We start from the raw sequence: 15,016 nt of genomic DNA on the forward strand, positions 1-15,016 counted from the left end.
GGTGTGAATTTCGCAGTTTTACAAAATAATAAATTGGCCGCAGTTGCCTCAAACTCGGGCCCCAGTTGGCTCGAGCCATTTGTGAACCTGGGCAGAGAGCCCAGGCTGGGTGAAGCTGGGCACCTTCCCCGTGACTTCATTGCAAAACTGCTCTACCAGCACCTGAATACTAGCCCAGCCCCAAGCAATGGACAAGGGCACGTGCGACTTCCCCCAACATCCCCAGCTCCGCCCACACGCTCTTCCCACCTCACGCCTCCTCCCCCGCCCAACCTCTGTCCCCTGTGATTGGGCAGCGCAGCGGCAATGACGCCGCACGCATAGGCAGGATGGCGCGTGCGCGTTGCTAGGTCCCTGTGGCCTTCTCACTCTTACTTCCTGCCTGCGCCGCTCTGCTTCCGGGTCAGCGCGGAGAGTCTATGTTTCTCGTCAGGGCCTCCGAGCCGGGGAGCCCGACGCCGGCCGCTGGGCCGATGCTGAGCAGCCGTCGGGCGCGGGGGGCAGGAGGGAGCGGCTGCCCCGGGGCTTAGGGAGGGATCCGGGGAGCGGGCGGCCCCGGGTGCGGTCTGGGCTCGGTAGATGCGGCCCCGGCGCCCGCCATGGACAAGATCCTGGAGGGGCTGGTGAGCTCGTCGCACCCGCTGCCGGTGAAGCGGGTGATCGTGCGGCGGGTGGTGGAGTCGGCGGAGACGCCGTTGAGCCAGGCCCAGTGTCGGGCCATGTTCGCGCTCAGCACCCGGCTCATCCTGCAGGGGCCCGACCCCTTCCAGCGGCAGGTGGGGCGGCAGGTGCTGGAGGCCTACGCCCGCTTCCACCGCGACGAGTTCGAGGCCTTCTTCAACCGCGGCCTGGTGCTGGGGCTGCTGCAGCGCGGCTACGGGGGGCTGGGCAGCCGCGACCCCGCCATCCTGGACTACGTCCAGGCTGGGCTGCGCCTCATCATCAGCTGCCCCTCGGTGCTGGATCTCTTCGCGCTGCTGCAAGTAGAGGCGCTGCGGATGGTGTGTGAGCGGCCCGCGCCCCCGCTCTGCGCCCGCCTGTGCCAGCTGCTGGGCGACTTCCCGCAGTGCCTGCCCCGCGGCAGGAAGCTCTCGCTCGCCTTCTGCCAACAGCTGGTGCGTAGCATGGCCCACTTCCAGAGCCAGGGCAGCCGGGAGCCCGAGCTGCGCCTCTATGTTTCCCAGGTCACCCAGGTCAGCGGCCTCCTGCGCAGCATCTGGAAGGCCGAGCCCGACACCCTGTTGCCCTCCCTGCAGGAGCTCTTCGCCGTCATCTCCTCCACAGGTGAGAGCTGAGCTGTGGGGGAGTATTGGGGAATGGGCACAGCACGAAACTGGAATGGGTATTGCAAGCCCCAACACACAATCTGTTTGCCCAGTGCTGGCACCATAGGGAGGCTGGGTTGTGCCTGGTGCTGCCATGGCAGGCCTCAGATACCCGGTATTGCCAGCCCTCAATGTTCAGTAATCATGAGTCAGGCTCACCAAAAATCATGAGTGGCTTTAAAATCATGAGATTATGTAAAAGTAATAGATTTGGTGTTCTTTTTATTTGCCTTCTGCTTTTTGAGCCTTTAGGGTGTACTGGGGTCACATTTTGAAGCTTTCTCCACAGCAGAGAGGACTAGAAACTTACTTTTTCTTTAAGAATGAAGGCAGAAATCATCACACGTCTCCTTGACTCCAGGAGCGGGGGCTTTAAGGAAAATAATAATGATCATGACTCATGACAAAATCATGAGTTGGCAATGCTGGATACCACAGTAATGGACCCACTTATTAAAATGAAGAGATTGCCCATATAAAGTGGTCTGCCCTAGAATAATGGAGTCTGTAGGGTGGGTGGTCATAGCAAAGGTGGGGGAGAAATAAGAGGATCTCTTATGAAGTGACCAATAGAATGAATGTGGAAAAACAATGATGTGCTCACATGTGCCTGTGTTTGGGATTTGGTCACTTACTGAGGCTGAGCTCACGCTCACCCTCTCATATCCAGATGACAGCCTCTAATGTAAAAAGTTTGTGCTTATCCTCTGCCCAAAATTTTAAAAGGAAACTCCTTTTCCCTAGCACACATACACCCTCTTAGAAATGTAACATTACTATGGTCAATATGGCTTGGTGTATTGTGGTTTTGTTTTTTTATACTATGGGTAAAAGTTAATTGTTAATTGTAACCTGTTTTTCAGCAAAGTGACTTAACTTTTAACAATCTGTTACCTCTCACAGGTCAGTTTAGGATGGAAAGTGGATATGCTTTCAATCCCAGTTTAGCTGAAGGTTTCTGATAGCTAAGATCATAAAGCTGTTCAAAGCATTGTGTGAATGCTCATCAGAAAGCTTGACACACACACAGTATTATACATACATACATACATAAAGCCATATATTAGTGGCTGAAGTTCAATGACTTGTGTTATGCAGGAGATCAGACTAGATGATCATAATGGTCTCCTCTGTCCTTAAAATCTATAAACTTAATGCAGTACTTTTTTAATGAGCTTGCATATTGGCTCACATGCAGAGGTTGTGTTTGCAATTGAAAGTTCTAGAATCTTGATATTTTAAGAGTCTGGTTTTTTTCCTGCAGAAACTGGTGTGGCCACCAGAGAAGTGGTGATACAACATATTGCTGAGTACCAGCTAAACCTGACTCTTAATTATTAACACCCGGTGCAACAAATCCTCATTTAAACTAGTTCTGTGGCTTATTCTTGGATTAAAGAGCATGATTCAGTTGTCTTAGCCTGTCAAAATAAATTAGGCCTTTAATGATGTGTTGAGCAACATGTCACTTTCCTGCACATATCTATCAGGCAAATGAATAAATATTCTCACAGGGTCAGTGTTTCCTCCACTCAAATGTTAGTTTCAATTTGATTTTTATCTTGGTACATGCTGAAGTAACTTGTGCAGGGCATGGCAGCAATTTTAACAGTTTACAGAAACACGTATCTAGGATAGGAGTAAAAGATAGCTGTCTCTGTGTTTTTGTTTCTTACAAGATGTCATGTTCAACTATTATAGATACTTCATTTGAGCCTTCTGTTGCACTGGCAAGCCTTGTGCAGCATATCCCATTACAGATGATTACAGTACTCATCAGGAGCCTTACCACAGATCCAAATGTAAAAGATGCAAGTATGACTCAAGCTCTCTGCAGGTACTGTTTCTCATTGGAAAGGGGGATAAGCCTTTTTCTAATTCATGCCTTTTGTAAAGTTATTTGCCACTTAAATTCCATAAAAATCTAAACTGAAAATCTAAGAATCTTATGTTGCACTACCTGGAACTTTAAATGAATTTGTAGTTCTAATGCCACAGATATGTCACCATCAAGTTTTCAGTGAAATGTTGTTGCCTTATTCACTAACGTGGCCTGATCATACTTTGCCATGGCAAAATCAAGAGGAGGGTAAAATGTCAGCTGGAAATTGAGAGGAAGCTTGCTGTACTCCTTTTAGATTTGGGGGAAAGAAGCTAAACCTGTAAACCTCACAGGGCATAGGCCTCATTTTCATGGATTCAGCTTCTTTTAGATGCATTGCTGCTTTCTCTTTCCCATTCCCATCTGTATCCTGTCCTCTTTTGAGGAGGACAGACAGTTTGGAGGATGAGTTAATGACTTCCACTGTGATATCCTGTTGAAAATTCATGAAGATTTGAAGTGGGCTGCTCCTGGCTTCATCTTCTTCAAGTCTCCAAATACTGTGCAGCTGGAGTTGACTGGGTACTGTAGCAATGGAGGTAGGAAAGAAGGAAGGATGTAATGAATCATTTGCCCACCAGGTTTCTTGTCACCAGTTTAAGCATTGGGGATCCTCAGGACTATAAATGTCAACATGCCATGTTACTGAATTGCAGACTTGGTTAGTAGTTACAGAAATGTAAATGGTGATCTAGAAAACTGCCAGTACTAGAGAAGGGCTTCTTTAGCTCTTGTAAGAAAATAGTCCTCTGAACGTGTTCTTTCACAAGGTCTAACCCAGCAGCTCTTGTTATTGAGGGTGAATAGACTAGAAAGACACTGAATTATGGGCATGTCTAAAATCCTTCATATTTTAGCTATGAGAGAACTAATGTGAAGTGCTGTTTTTCTGAAAACACTTGAATTTGATACTTATCTTCATTTTAATTATTTTCAGTCCTTCTGGTTTGGCTATATCTTTAACCATAAATTCAGTTGAGTGCTATTTAGAGGAATCTGATTAATATGGCGTAATTGGCTTCTTCAGTATGAAGAAATTAGGTTTCAGGGATTGATTTACTTTAGTTTGGGTACTTAGATTTCATGTGAGATATATACACATACACATTAAATTTTTACTCTACTTCTTGGGAGCCAGTGTGCTGATTTCCAGTTTTTAAAAGAACCTGACTGCACTTCTGCTGTGCTTGTAAAAGCAAGTAACTTTCAGATAAAAAGAATGTGTCCAATCTAAAACTGAAAGCTAGGAAATTCAGAGTTAAAATAAAAAGCTTCTTTAGGAGCACTAATAGTTTGCCAACAATGTGCTAGGAGATTGCATATTATGCCTAGGTATTACATCTGTTAGGATCACCTGTTTGAGCAGTGCTTGCAACGTTTGAACACAATGTGATGGTGTAGTAATACTTTGAGAATTGTCTTTTTGTATATTTCTACTTGTGGAATAGGCACTACTGAGCTCTGGTAAACTAAGAAGCAGTATCTGTCGGGGTTGCACGAGTACTCTCTTAAAGTACCAAATGTTCATGCTGTTAAAGGGCTGCCTAAGTTAATTCCTTTAGGTGATTAGCTGTATATCTAGACACTTTGGGCAGGTCTACACTTACTTCCTGGTCCGACCGTAAGCAATCGATCTTCTGGGATCGATCCCGGAAGCGCTCACCGTCGACGCCGGTACTCCAGCTCAGCGAGAGGAGTACGCGGCATCAACGGGGGAGCCTGCCTGCCACGTCTGGACCCACGGTAAGTTCGAACTAAGGTACTTCGAATTCAGCTACATTATTAACGTAGCTGAATTTGCGTACCTTAGTTCGAAGTGGGGGGTTAGTGTGGACCAGGCCTTTGTCAAGAGAACTTCTAAGCCTGCTCCTCCGTCCCCCTTCTGCTGCTGCTTTTTCTATAGTCTCCTTTCTCCCTTCTGTTCCTCTCCCTTGTTACCCCAACCAGCACTGGCTTCTCTTCCTCTTCCACACCTTTAGCCAGCATTTGATATCTTCTCTGACTTTAAAGGGGGAAGAGGTGTAGTGACTGATCTAGAGAAATCTTCTCCTGAATATCAGAATGCTATTGGAAAGTCCTCAGCATCTAAAGACAGTGTTGCTGCCTCATTTTTATCACCACCAGATAATGTAGAGTTCTGTGAAAGTTTGGGACACGTGGCAGAATCTTTAGAGCTGGAGATTAGTAATGTAGGAGAAGTGTCATTGCTTCTTTGATGCCATAGAAATCAAGAATAAAGGGGAAATTACTCTCCTGTTGAGGATTACTAGACCTATCCCAGGACATGTAGCTGCTCCCAGCATCTGCTCCAGTGTGCTCAAAGAAGGCTGAGTGCCTGTATCCAGTACCTCAGCAAGGGGTCTAGCACTGTTTTAACCTCCCCCACCTATGGATCCTTGGCTACATAGAAGGTCAAGGGCTCTAAACATGACAATACCTTCCCTGTGGGAAAGGATGTGGAAAAAGTTGAATTTTGCGGGATTCTGCTACTATGGGGACTTGTCGCCAACTTCTAAGCAGTGATGGTTTGGTACCAGTTTTGGGGCTGAATGCCTCTGTTTTTATGCTGTCAGCCTGGTTTGAATAAAAAAAATTGTGACTGGTACTGTTGCAGAGGGAAATATGGTGTCCAAATCTGCTTTCTGTGCATGCTATGATACTTATGACCTCCTGCATGGACAGTGTTATTCTTGGCTGAAGCCTTCTGGGTTCACAATGGAGGCATGGAACTGGATTGAAGGATTTCTCCTCTGAAGCAGGGTGTATTTGTGGGGGGAGATCTGTTCATCTTAAAAGCAAGACCAGATCCTTAGGGTCTTGAAAATGAGATACCAGATCCACTGAGGGGCTGCTGAGGCTCACTCATCTTGGTCGGAGGAAGAGTAACATTACATCATCTTTGTTTTTGATACCAGACATGCCTATCCACCCCTGGCATCTATCGCCTTAGGTGGGTGGGGGTGCGAACCTTAACAACAGAACAGGTTAAATAGCTTAAAATTGGTCCTAACATCTGTCTTCGTCTACCTGGCCTCAGCTTTGACATTTGCCTGGGAGCCTACTAGGGCAAGTCTGCACTGCCTACTTTCAAGGAGGCTTTTTTTATTTAAGTAGCATGGAGGAAGCCTGTAACAAAAAATGTGAATATATAGAGACCGCTCTGAACTATATTTACTGATGAGCAATATCATTAATGTGGTAATGCTGATGGAGTTTTTTATTTTAAAGAAAACTTAAGTCTGGTCTACACTAGAAAATTAGGTCAGTTTAACTACATCACTCCGGGGTGTTTAAAAATCCACCCCAAGTGACGTAATTAATTCAGCCTAACTCCTAGCATAGATAGTGCTAGGTCAATGAAAGAATTCTTTGCTGCTGTAGCATTTCTAGTGTAGACAAGCCCTTAGAGTGCTGTAGAGTAAGGTGTAGGTAGTAAGTTGGACACCATACAAATACATAACCTCAGTATTGTCTGTCTTCTCAACTGCAGGCTGGGAGAGCTGAAGCTCAGGTGTCCGGCTCTGTCATTTCTGTTCCCCACAGATAGCAAGCCCTCCAGGGAAAAGAGGGAAATCAAGAGCTGGGCAATATATGCTTAAATCATCCTTTTTATCTGTAGTGCTTAAGAGCATATACTTTGCCCTTTCAGTGCATGTTTATAAACTTTATGAACAGCATATGGTGTGTGCTGCAGCCAGTTTTCAGGTGTTAAAGTGTCTGAAGTAACTTCTGACGCCTTGGACACTAAACTTCAGCCAAATTTGACTTTTTATTATTATTGTGTAAACCCTTGGAAATGGCTTATAAATTAAATGGTAGGTGTTGTTGTTTAAGGTCTGCTATAATTTGACATTCATTTTTTGTTCTACAATTTTAGTGCAGGATCTAGTTTTAGTTTATTACAGCTGATCTAATATAGAATCATAAAATAGTAGGACTGGAAGGGACCTCAAGGGGTCATCTAATCCAGTCCCCTGCATGCATGGCAGGACTAAATATTGGCTAGACTATTCTTGACAGGTGTATGTTTGGTCCTCTGTTGTAAAAAGTACTACTTCACTGGGTGTACTGTTGTTGAAAGTATGGGATATCTATTCTAAAATTATTGCTTTGCTGTATGACTCCATGTTCATGTGCACTAACAACTCTGCAGTGTTCAGTTTGCAAACTGGGGAAATATCTGTTAAATATTAAAATTACATTTTGAACCATACTTGATTTGTTTCTTTGTTAGTATTTGAAAGCTTATAGTATCTAGAGCAGGGGTAGCGTAAAGCCTTAACCACTGTGCAGCACCCTATGTAAAATACACTCTGACTGGTTTGGAATATGTTGTCAAATGTAGATCTAATACAGAGGAAGCCTATGAAGTTAACCTGCTCGTTGACAGTGAATGATTACAACAGCAAAATTGCTTTTCATTAGGGGGCCAAATCCATATTACAAGGAGTAGTCACTCATCCAAGAAAAAAATTAGGAGAGAAGTGAGGAAGTGTGCCTTTAACATTCCCCTCTGCTCTTTCCATCACAACCTCCCCCCCAATGTTTCAGTGATCTTCCATCTGGTCAGAGGGATGGGTGCTCAAGAGCAGTAGAAAAATGTATTTTCCTTTTAGGGACCATAGAGTAAGGTTTCTCAGCGTATAAAACCTGAATTTTAATTTTTCAGGAGGCAGTGCATTGTAATGATCCTAGACCATAGTTACTTTAATCAATGTAGCTGTCCTCACCATGTTTTGTATCCTTAATTTCCAGTGAAAATAATCAATTCACAGTTCCTTTAGAAAAGATCTTGATTTAGAAAAACATACATTACTTACCTACTTTTTCATTACTCCATTAATCTTTATCACACTACCCAGATGCTGCCAAACTCCTTTGCACATCTTCTCTCCACTGTTTATGTGACTGCACCTGGTAAGACCTATTAGCACACAGGCAGCATATAGCTGACGTAAGGCTGCAACGAAAACTGTTTTCTGTGGTAAAGTGTGCAGCCATCCTCAATTTTCCCATTCTTTCCCTACTTAAAGGGAGTCTGGTTTCCTGTAATTCAGAAGCACATGAGGTCACAAGGGCTGTCTATTAATTTAGAATCTTAATTCAACATGGGTGCAATTCGGGTGTGGTTTTAGGGTACATCTACACTTGTGGCAGTATGTAGAGTACTGACACTGCACGCCCAGCTAGCGTGAGTATAAACAGCAGTGTAGAGAGTGAGCTTTGACGAGTGGAGTGTCCTACACACCAAAACCCCCCAGGGTATATACTCTACTTGGGCTCTCTGTGTGCCCAAGCTGTGTCTCCCATGTCTACACTGCCATTTTTAGCAGTGTAATATCCTGCTGCTTCCCCCCTTCCCCCGCGGGACCTTTCCCTGCAGTATGAAGCTACCCACTACAGTGGCAAATATGGCACAGCCTGTTTTCCATTGCAGCATGTAGCTATGTGTATAGTGCCTGAACTCTGTGTGCCACCATAAGTGTAGCTGTAGCCTCAGTATTAAGTTGGAAGAGAATGATTCCCCCAGTATAATCAGTTTGCTTTCTTTTCTCTCTCAAAGTGAACTTCAACCACAAACTGACTGAAATCATTATGCTAACAGGAATTTTTTTTTAAAAACTATGTTCATAATTAGATGTCAAATTTACAATTTAATGTGCATATTTTAACAATGCATAGTTCCTTATGTAGCTAAATAGTGAGTTGATCTTGTCTTTTTTTAACCCGCAACCCCCACCCCAACTTGCTTCATTTAGACCCTTGTGTAACTCTTGTGATTTAAATAAGTAATATAAATGTATGTAGAATACCTGAGATCAGGAAAAACAGTTGAAATATCCTTAATGTGTTTTTGTCCTTTTGCTTCACCATTCAGAATGATAGACTGGCTGTCCTGGCCCCTGGCTCAGCATGTGGAGACATGGGTGATTGCGTTGCTGAAAGGACTAGCTGCAGTCCAGAAATTCACTATTCTCATCGATGTTACTCTACTTAAGATAGAACTGGTATGTGGGATAATAATGCTGTGATGGGGATTTGTTTAATTTCTGTGCAGCTGCAGAGCGTGCCTTGTGCCACAATATATTATGCCTTTATACCCAGTGTAGTAGAGTATAAATGTCTCTTGCAGATGTTGGTTGTAGCATAGCAAACCTGTCTTATTCAAAATATTCTTTGTAAACCTGGAAGCTATTTCTGCTTATTTGAAGAGTCTTCATTTTTTTTAGACTTGCTCGAGTAAATGTCTGACTTGTTTTATTTAAGGTTTTTAATCGACTTTGGTTTCCGCTTGTGAGGCCTGGTGCTCTGGCTGTCCTTTCTCACATGTTGCTTAGTTTTCAGCATTCTCCAGAGGCTTTTCACTTGGTAAGTTATTAAATTGTGAGTGTCTTCAGTTGTTTTGTTAAAGTGGGCCACATATAATATTTATGGTGTGGTTCTAAGTGGAAATGACTGTAAAATTGGTGATTAGGGTTTCATGTTTATTTCAGTGCTTCTGGACAAAATTTATTCTGTTCACAAGTCAACAGGTTTTATAACTTCCAGCCCTGAAAACTCAATCTGTGATTCATGTAAGGTTTTTATTGCCATGTGCATAAAGAATCTGCAGGCCAAACTCTGTTCTTAGCTACTCTTTTGTCACATTTTTCTTAACTGGTATGACTGATGAAACTTCTGGCAGAATTTGGACTCCAGTGATTGGTAAACAATGATGATGAAGGAAGGGGGGGCGGGAGAAAGTCCAGACTTTACTTCCAGTTGTATCATCCTTGACTAACCATGGAAGCAGCCCCAGACTTAAAAAGTAGTAAAAACTCCCATTACTAAAATGATTGAGATGTAGGATACATATAGGTGGAAAACTGAATAAGAATGTAAAAAAATAATACCTTTAAGATCATAGATACGGTATTCATCATTCAAAAAATAACATTTTAAAATATAGCATAAAGATTTCTTTTTTTATTGCTAAAATGATTACCTAAAATGTGGAGATGCTCCAGAATGCCCGCTTTTAAAGCTTCAAAACTTGAAACAAATGTGCATAAGAGGAGACTGAAGAATAACAATACTGTTTAAAAATGTTGGGTGGGCTGGGATAGAATAGTGTGGATTTTTTCTGATGAATATTTTCCAGCTATCTAATGCAGGGGTAGGCAACCTATGGCACGAGTGCCAAAGGCGGCATGCGAGCTGATTTTTTCAGTGGCACTCACACTGCCCGGGTCCTGGCCACTGATCCGGGGGGCTCTACATTTTAATTTAATTTTAAATGAAGCTTCTTAAACATTTTAAAAACCTTATTTACTTTACATACAACAATAGTTTAGTTATATAGTATAGACTTATAGAAAGAGACCTTCTAAAAATGTTAAGATGTATTACTGGCATGTGAAACCTTAAATTAGAGCAGTGGTTCCCAAACTGGGGTTTGTGAACCCCTGGGGGTTTGTGAAATGTTACAGGGGGTTCTTGGGGGGGAGGGGGGAATTCCCTAATGGCAGAAAAAGCTGTCCCTAAGGACCCCGGACAGCCTGGGGCCAGCAGCCCGGAGCCCCTGGACTTCCAAGAGCTAAGCAGATCAAAGCAAGCCTATTTATCACACTGAGGAGATTTAAACTTCAAGAGTCCTTATAAGAAATGGAAAGGGAGGTGGATATTTTTTGCTGTTTTTAAAATTAAATAGGCAACTAGTACTGTTTTAAAAATTATTATGAAGAACAAGTTTAAGTTTGTTGTAATGTGCATTGTTTGCCTGGACTGCTCAAGACCTGAATGCTTGTGTAGGAGGAACTCTTTGAGTTGGCTTCTTAAATACCTTCATTCTTTCACATCTGATACTCCTTGATGAAACATAGGAGTCTTGTCTTATAACAGGCTTATTCAAAGTGATACAAGCTACGAAAGTGAGATCTTGCCGTTTTCATAATGTAATAAAAATACTGTAATGATAAATAATAAGTAATAATAAATAGTGTGTAATAAACATGTCATAAAACAAATTTTATATTTCCAAGATCACTGCTTTTATAATTTATACTCGGGTAAAGGAGAAAATCCCTGGAAATATTCATTTTTAGGAGGGGGTTCACAAGACTTGACATTTTAGTGAAAGGGGTTCACAGGTTATTGAAGTTTGGGAACCACTGAATTAGAGTGAATAAATGAAGACTCGGTACACCACTTCTGAAAGGTTGCTGACCCCGATCTAATGTATTGAATAGTAAAAGTTCTTTTCTTGAAGATCCAAAATAGGAGCTGCAATTGTTGTAACTCATTTTCTTTTCTTTCTTTTTTGTTTGTGTAGCTTGTTCCACATGTGGTCAACTTGGTTCACTCCTTTAAAAACAATGGCTTGCCTTCCAGTGCAGCTTTCTTAGTGCAGCTGACTGAGTTGATACACTGTATGATGTATCATTATTCGGGATTTCCAGAACTCTATGAACCTATTCTGGAAGCTATTAAGGTATCGTAATGTGAATGCTAAGGGAATGCTTTCTCTGAGATATGAAACCTTTGATCTAATAGTTAAGTATTGATTGTAGAGCACTAGTAAAGATGAAAGTAATTGTTAGTACAGGGGTAGGCAACCTATGGCATGCGTGCCAAAGGCAGCACGCGAGCTGATTTTTTTCAGTGGCACTCACACTGCCCGGGTCCTGGCCACTGATCCGGGGGGCTCTACATTTTAATTTAATTTTAAATGAAGCTTCTTAAACATTTTTAAAACCTTATTTACTTTACATACAACAATAGTTTAGTTATATAGTATAGACATATAGAAAGAGACCTTCTAAAAACGTTAAGATGTATTACTGGCACGCAAAACCTTAAATTAGAGTGAATAAATGAAGACTCGGCACACCACTTCTGAAAGGTTGCTGACCCCTGTATTAGTATATGACCTGCAGATGTGCGTGTACAGAGAAAATTCTATCTTGAGCATTGTGTGCTAATAATTGTTTTAAATAAAAATGGCCATAAGATATGAAGTAATTAAGACACAGGTGTTAAACTTCAGGTTAATTTTTAACTCCTATTTTTGAAAATCTTTGTCTGCTTATTTAATTCCTTCTGGTTCACTTAACCACCTCTACACTCTTGTTCCAATGTCAGTGTTGAGCATCTCATTGCAAGCTCATATGGAAGAGCTACAAAACTGGGATTCTCAAATCTCCAGTGCTGCTATTTATTATACCTCTCTAATACAACCCCATCTCCAGCACACAGAGACAGTTGCTCTTCAAGACAGAATGGATTGGGGTTTTAGTGGTTTTTGTTTTTTAAATCAGGTATCTGATATGTCTTCTCTTATGGGGACTGCATCCTGTACTCGCAGGGGATAGGAAACACCAATTAGATATGCCTATTTCTAATTTATTTTATTAGAAGGAAATCTAGGTTGAGGCTATGATTCCATTGAATCCTTTCCCTTTCGTATGTGCAAACACTTTCCCCCTGTGTTGATGTTGCATGTTTAAATGAATTATCCTCCAGGTGGGAACGAGAAACTGCTCTGCTTCCAGAGCTCACTTAGTACTATTCCCAGTTATTGTTAAGGTGTTTAAGTTCAGCAACACTGCGCAAAGAGCTGAGTGTGCCATCTCCATGCCATTCTCAAACTTTTCTTTACAGAAACAGTGACTTAAATTTAAACCAAAGTCAGCAAACTGGCTCTAAATCAACAGATTACACAACTTTAAATTATCAAATGGGATCTCCAGAGTTTAATTTGAGCATTTTTTGCTATTAAGATTGGCTGAAAGTGCTTAGTGGGATGAGGTGTTGGGGGAGGGTGAAGCATGTTCATCTGGAGGCTGAAGAGACTAGAGTAATTAAAATATGCAAGCCATGATAACTTTTTAAATTCTCATTTGTATTGCCCGGTCTCTGGACCCTGGGGGTTAGTTTTCCTTTGACTATAATTCATTTATTTTCTTTTATATGAACTGTGCTATTTTACTTTAGACTTCACTCTTTCATAGTCATGCCTCAGTTTGTATTCACTTCTGGTATGTTAGATGGTGAAACATACTGCTGGCAGATTTTATTTATTTTTTTATTTATTTATTTTTCCCCTGAGGGACACAAACATGCCCAAGTAGGGTTTTTTTGTGTTGCCCAACCAGATGAAATGCCATTGTTGTGATCCAGTTTAACCCAGTTACTCAACCTGGGTTGCTCATGGTACTGAAAAGAAGCATTGCAATCTGCTAGTGTCCACAGGAGGATACAGAATGCGATTAAACAGGGCATTGTGTCTTGAATATGGGGAATTGAGTTGAAATACTAAGTAGGCCCTAAAGAGGTCAGGAAAGCAGTGACTGTTGGCTGAAGAAAAAGGGAACTACTTAATATGGAGGAAGAATGAGTGTGCAAGGAGAGGAAGTTCCTCATTGGCAAGTGGGTTTCTTTGCTGATATGAGGGCAGTGTCTGTCTCACCTTTGAGGTTAATTGTAGGACAAGGGAGGAGTGTATGCTGACTAATCTCTAGCTAACAAAAAAAAAAAAAAAGGGGTAAAATACCTTGGACACTTGTCTAAGACACTTCGATTTGGATGCTTCTGTGGGTAGATCATTGTTATGTGGTCTTTACTTAAAATTTTGTATGTTTTCATGTTTTTGATGTAAAGTGTATAATACAAATGATGTATTTAAGTATGTTGGTAGTAACTACTTTCAGATATAATTTGTGTTGACACCTCTGCAATTAATAAATAAGTATGTATGGACATATTCCTTCCTGTTTTGAAATGAAAAAATCCACAGTCTTACACTTGAGTGTTTTTTAGTTTCATTCATTTGAGTCTGGGATTCTAACTTGGCAGAACAGAGCATGTTCTGTTATGCTATTAACATGACACTTAAGAGGCAATTTTTGGTGGCAAAGAGAGAGCAGGAGCATACAGATCAAAGGTGACCTCCAAAGCTATGGGTCTGCAGTATCATTAGAGTTGACAGAATGCTCCTTCAGGAGGAGTTCATGTTGAGCTCAGTATGAGCCTTTGATGACTGGCCAAACAATTGTATTGTCCGTAGTTTCAAAGGAAACTGCATGACGTCTTCTAGGCTACCAGGTGACCAGAGCCGGAGGGGGGGAATGCAAAATGGCAGGAAAGGGGAATATATAGAAGACTGTTGCTGGATGAAGTGTGTGTTGTAAAAACAAAGAAACATACTGCCAATGGTGTTTAAATATGTTTCTCTCTTGTAGGAATTGCCCAAACCCAGTGAAGACAAGATTAAATTGATTCTCAATCAAAGTGCCTGGACTTCTCAATCCAGTTCGTTGCCATCTTGTTTGTCTAGACTGTCTGGAAAATCTGAAACTGGGAAAACGGGTCTAGTTAACCTAGGAAATACATGTTATATGAACAGTGTTATTCAGGCACTTTTTATGGCCACAGAGTAAGTGTAAACCTTTTAGTCCTTAGTATTCCATCGGTCTTTTAGTAAACTGTATCTATTACAAATTAATCCACATTACATTTTGTGAAAGGCAAAATGATTAAAACTGTCCTGTGCTACATATTGCCTAATAAAACCTTATAGGAGTTCCCTGCATTTAATAGCTAATCGTGTACTGAGTGTGAACATATAGGAAAGAGTGTTAAAATACAGTTCTGCCAGCCTACAATTTTGTTGGTCATAAAACTAGGGTTACCATACGTCCGGATTTTCCCGGACATGTCCGGCTTTTGGGGATTCAAATCCCCGTCCGGGGGGAAATCCCCAAAAGCCGAACATGTCTGGGAAAATCCTGGGCGGCTGGGGGCCGGGCCGCCGGGGGTGCTGGGCGGCGGG

At 42.1% G+C, this 15,016-nt stretch overlaps 1 protein-coding gene across 2 annotated transcripts in view; it reads left to right on the forward strand.

Annotated features, from left to right (window-relative positions):
• Nucleotides 1-270: 270 nt before the first annotated feature.
• The window catches only part of USP38 (ubiquitin specific peptidase 38), a 29,072-nt gene continuing 14,326 nt past the window's right edge, over nt 271-15,016 (forward strand). For both annotated transcript variants that reach the window (XM_026647838.2, XM_026647839.1), the window contains exons 1-6: nt 271-1,284; nt 3,027-3,162; nt 9,086-9,215; nt 9,475-9,576; nt 11,519-11,677; nt 14,427-14,620. In XM_026647838.2, coding sequence (XP_026503623.1) covers nt 600-1,284; nt 3,027-3,162; nt 9,086-9,215; nt 9,475-9,576; nt 11,519-11,677; nt 14,427-14,620 — 1,406 coding nt within the window. In that variant the 5' untranslated portion in view covers nt 271-599. The remainder of the gene's footprint in view (nt 1,285-3,026; nt 3,163-9,085; nt 9,216-9,474; nt 9,577-11,518; nt 11,678-14,426; nt 14,621-15,016) is intronic.

Source organism: Terrapene carolina, unplaced genomic scaffold, assembly GCF_002925995.2.
Source record: "Terrapene carolina triunguis isolate 2854851 unplaced genomic scaffold, T_m_triunguis-2.0 Scaffold66, whole genome shotgun sequence".
In the NCBI taxonomy this organism is placed as follows: domain Eukaryota; kingdom Metazoa; phylum Chordata; order Testudines; family Emydidae; genus Terrapene; species Terrapene triunguis.